This window comes from Corapipo altera, unplaced genomic scaffold, assembly GCF_003945725.1.
Source record: "Corapipo altera isolate COAL_440 unplaced genomic scaffold, ASM394572v1 60406, whole genome shotgun sequence".
NCBI classification, from domain to species: domain Eukaryota; kingdom Metazoa; phylum Chordata; class Aves; order Passeriformes; family Pipridae; genus Corapipo; species Corapipo altera.
In genome coordinates this window covers 3026-5368 of record NW_020885431.1, presented here as the reverse complement: position 1 = coordinate 5368, position 2343 = coordinate 3026, and the positions used below count along the sequence as shown (strand labels likewise).

Below are 2343 nucleotides of genomic sequence, written 5' to 3'. Positions count from 1 at the left end.
TTTCTCCCTCTCCTGCTTTCTCCCTCTCCTGCTTTCTCCCTCTCCTCCATGGGCTTTCCCATTTTCTCCAGTTCCCATTTTGCCTCTGAGCAAAAAAAGAGAACACTCCAACCGGAATCATTTCCTCTTTTGTTGAAGCTAAAAAACCGTTTCCATGGAATCCCTGACTGTGCTTTCCTGAGTTATTTCTGAGCTGAGAGTTATTTTCTGGCCTTTGCATCTCCCAGGGATGATCTGTTGGCTCGTGGGCTGGAGGGGCATTAACAGAAAAGCAATAATCAAAATTCCCGTTGCTCCCGCTTCTGTGACACCCACGGACTGAGAAATTCCAGGGACTCTGACATTGTACAGACTGTAACATTCCACTGACTGAGACATTCCAGGGACTCTGACATTCCACGGACTGAGACATTCCACAGACTGTGACAGTCCAGAGACTGTGACAGCCACGGATTGTGACACCCACGGACTGAGACATTCCATGGATTGTGACATTTCAGGGACTGTGACACCCACGGACTGAGACATTCCAGGGACTCTGACATTCCACGGACTGAGACATTCCATGGATTGTGACATTGTACAGACTGTGACACCCACGGACTGTGACACCCACGGACTGTGACACCCACGGACTGTGACATTCCATGGATTGTGACATTTCAGGGACTGAGACATTCCACAGACTGAGACATTCCACGGACTGTGACATTGTACAGACTGTGACATTCCAGGGACTGTGACATTCCACAGACTGTGACATTCCAGGGACTGTGACATTCCATGGACTGTGACACCCACGGACTGTGACACCCACGGACTGTGACATTCCAGGGACTGTGACACCCACGGGCTGTGACACCCACGGACTATGATATTCCTGGGACTGTGACATTCCACAGACTGTGACATTCCAGGGGCATTGACACCCACAGACTGTGACATTCCACGGACGGTGACACCCACGGATTGTGACATTCCAGGGACTGTGACATTCCAGGGACTGTGACATTCCAGGGACTGTGACACCCACGGACTGTGACGCGCAAAGACTGTGACACCCACAGACTGTGACACCCACAGACTGTGACATTCCACGGACTGTGACATTCCACGGACTGTGACACCCACAGACTGTGACATTCCAGCTTCTGTGACACCCACGGACTGAGACATTCCAGGGACTGTGACACCCACAGACTGTGACATTCCAGCTTCTGTGACACCCACGGACTGTGACATTCCAGGGACTGTGACATTCCAGGGACTGTGACACCCACGGACTGTGACATTCCAGGGACTGTGACATTCCAGGGACTGTGACACCCACAGACTGTGACATTCCAGGGACTGTGACATTCCACGAACTGTGACACCCACGGACTGTGACACCCACAGACTGTGACACCCACAGACTGTGACATTCCACAGACTGTGACATTCCACGGACTGTGACATTCCACAGACTGTGATACCCACGGACTGTGACATTCCACGGACTGATCCTTCTCTGGCCCATCTCCATTTTCTGCCTGGAGTTCTTCCAACTTTTGCAATCGGTCCCGTCTCCTTGGCTCAGCTTCAAATACTGAGCCTTAAAATCCACCCCCAGCAGCCTCAGTGCAGTGGGGGGAAGCCCCCCCGGCTGAGCTACAGACGTTCGGCCCAGTTCTGAGCTGTCCCGAGCCCCAAAGTCTGGCTGGGGGGAGAAGAGGGCCTGACCTCCTCACCAGGGGCTTTCGCCTCTCCCTCTTGATGGTTGTGAGTCTCTCTCGCCCTCACAACACTCCAAGGTGCCTCCAGCTCTGGTTTAGCCAGGCTCTGGGGGCCCAGCCCCCCCAAGTTTGGGGACCCCTCGGTTCTCTCACGCACACTCCGACACACGCTCTGCCAACTCTGCCAGCTCACTTCCCTCTGGCGATAGCTCAGTTTCACAGCAGCGATGAAAGGACAGCTCCGATCGATTCCTCAGGGCTGTGGTAGTTTGGGCTGGGCCTTCTTTGGTGACCAGTTTGTAACCAAGGAAGTGCCCAGATTTACCCAGTATTCCCTATGATTTTTACGTAAGCCGGGCTATAAGAAGAAAGGAGGAGAGGTCTTTGCTCTCTTTCCTTCCGGCAGCTTTGGAAGTGCTGGTTCCCTGCTTTGAGTCTGTCGTGTTGGGGAGTGAGGCCTAGTGAGGCCTGGTGAGGCCTAGTGAGGCCTGGTGAGGCCTGGTGAGGCCTAGTGAGGCCTAGTGAGGTCTAATGAGGCCTAGCGAGGTCTAATGAGGCCTAGTGAGGCCTAGTGAGGTCTAATGAGGCCTAGTGAGTCCTGGTAAAGTCTAGCGAGGCCTAGTGAGGC

General features: G+C 53.7%; 1 protein-coding gene across 1 annotated transcript in view; it reads right to left on the bottom strand.

Moving 5' to 3' along the window:
• Nucleotides 1-1496, bottom strand: part of LOC113940499 — a 1954-nt gene extending 458 nt beyond the window's left edge. Inside the window, exons 1-2 of the mRNA XM_027631652.1 lie at nt 589-1496; nt 371-469 (exon numbers count right to left, since the gene is read on the bottom strand). Coding sequence (XP_027487453.1) covers nt 371-469; nt 589-1491 — 1002 coding nt within the window. The 5' untranslated portion in view covers nt 1492-1496. The remainder of the gene's footprint in view (nt 1-370; nt 470-588) is intronic.
• Nucleotides 1497-2343: the final 847 nt, after the last annotated feature.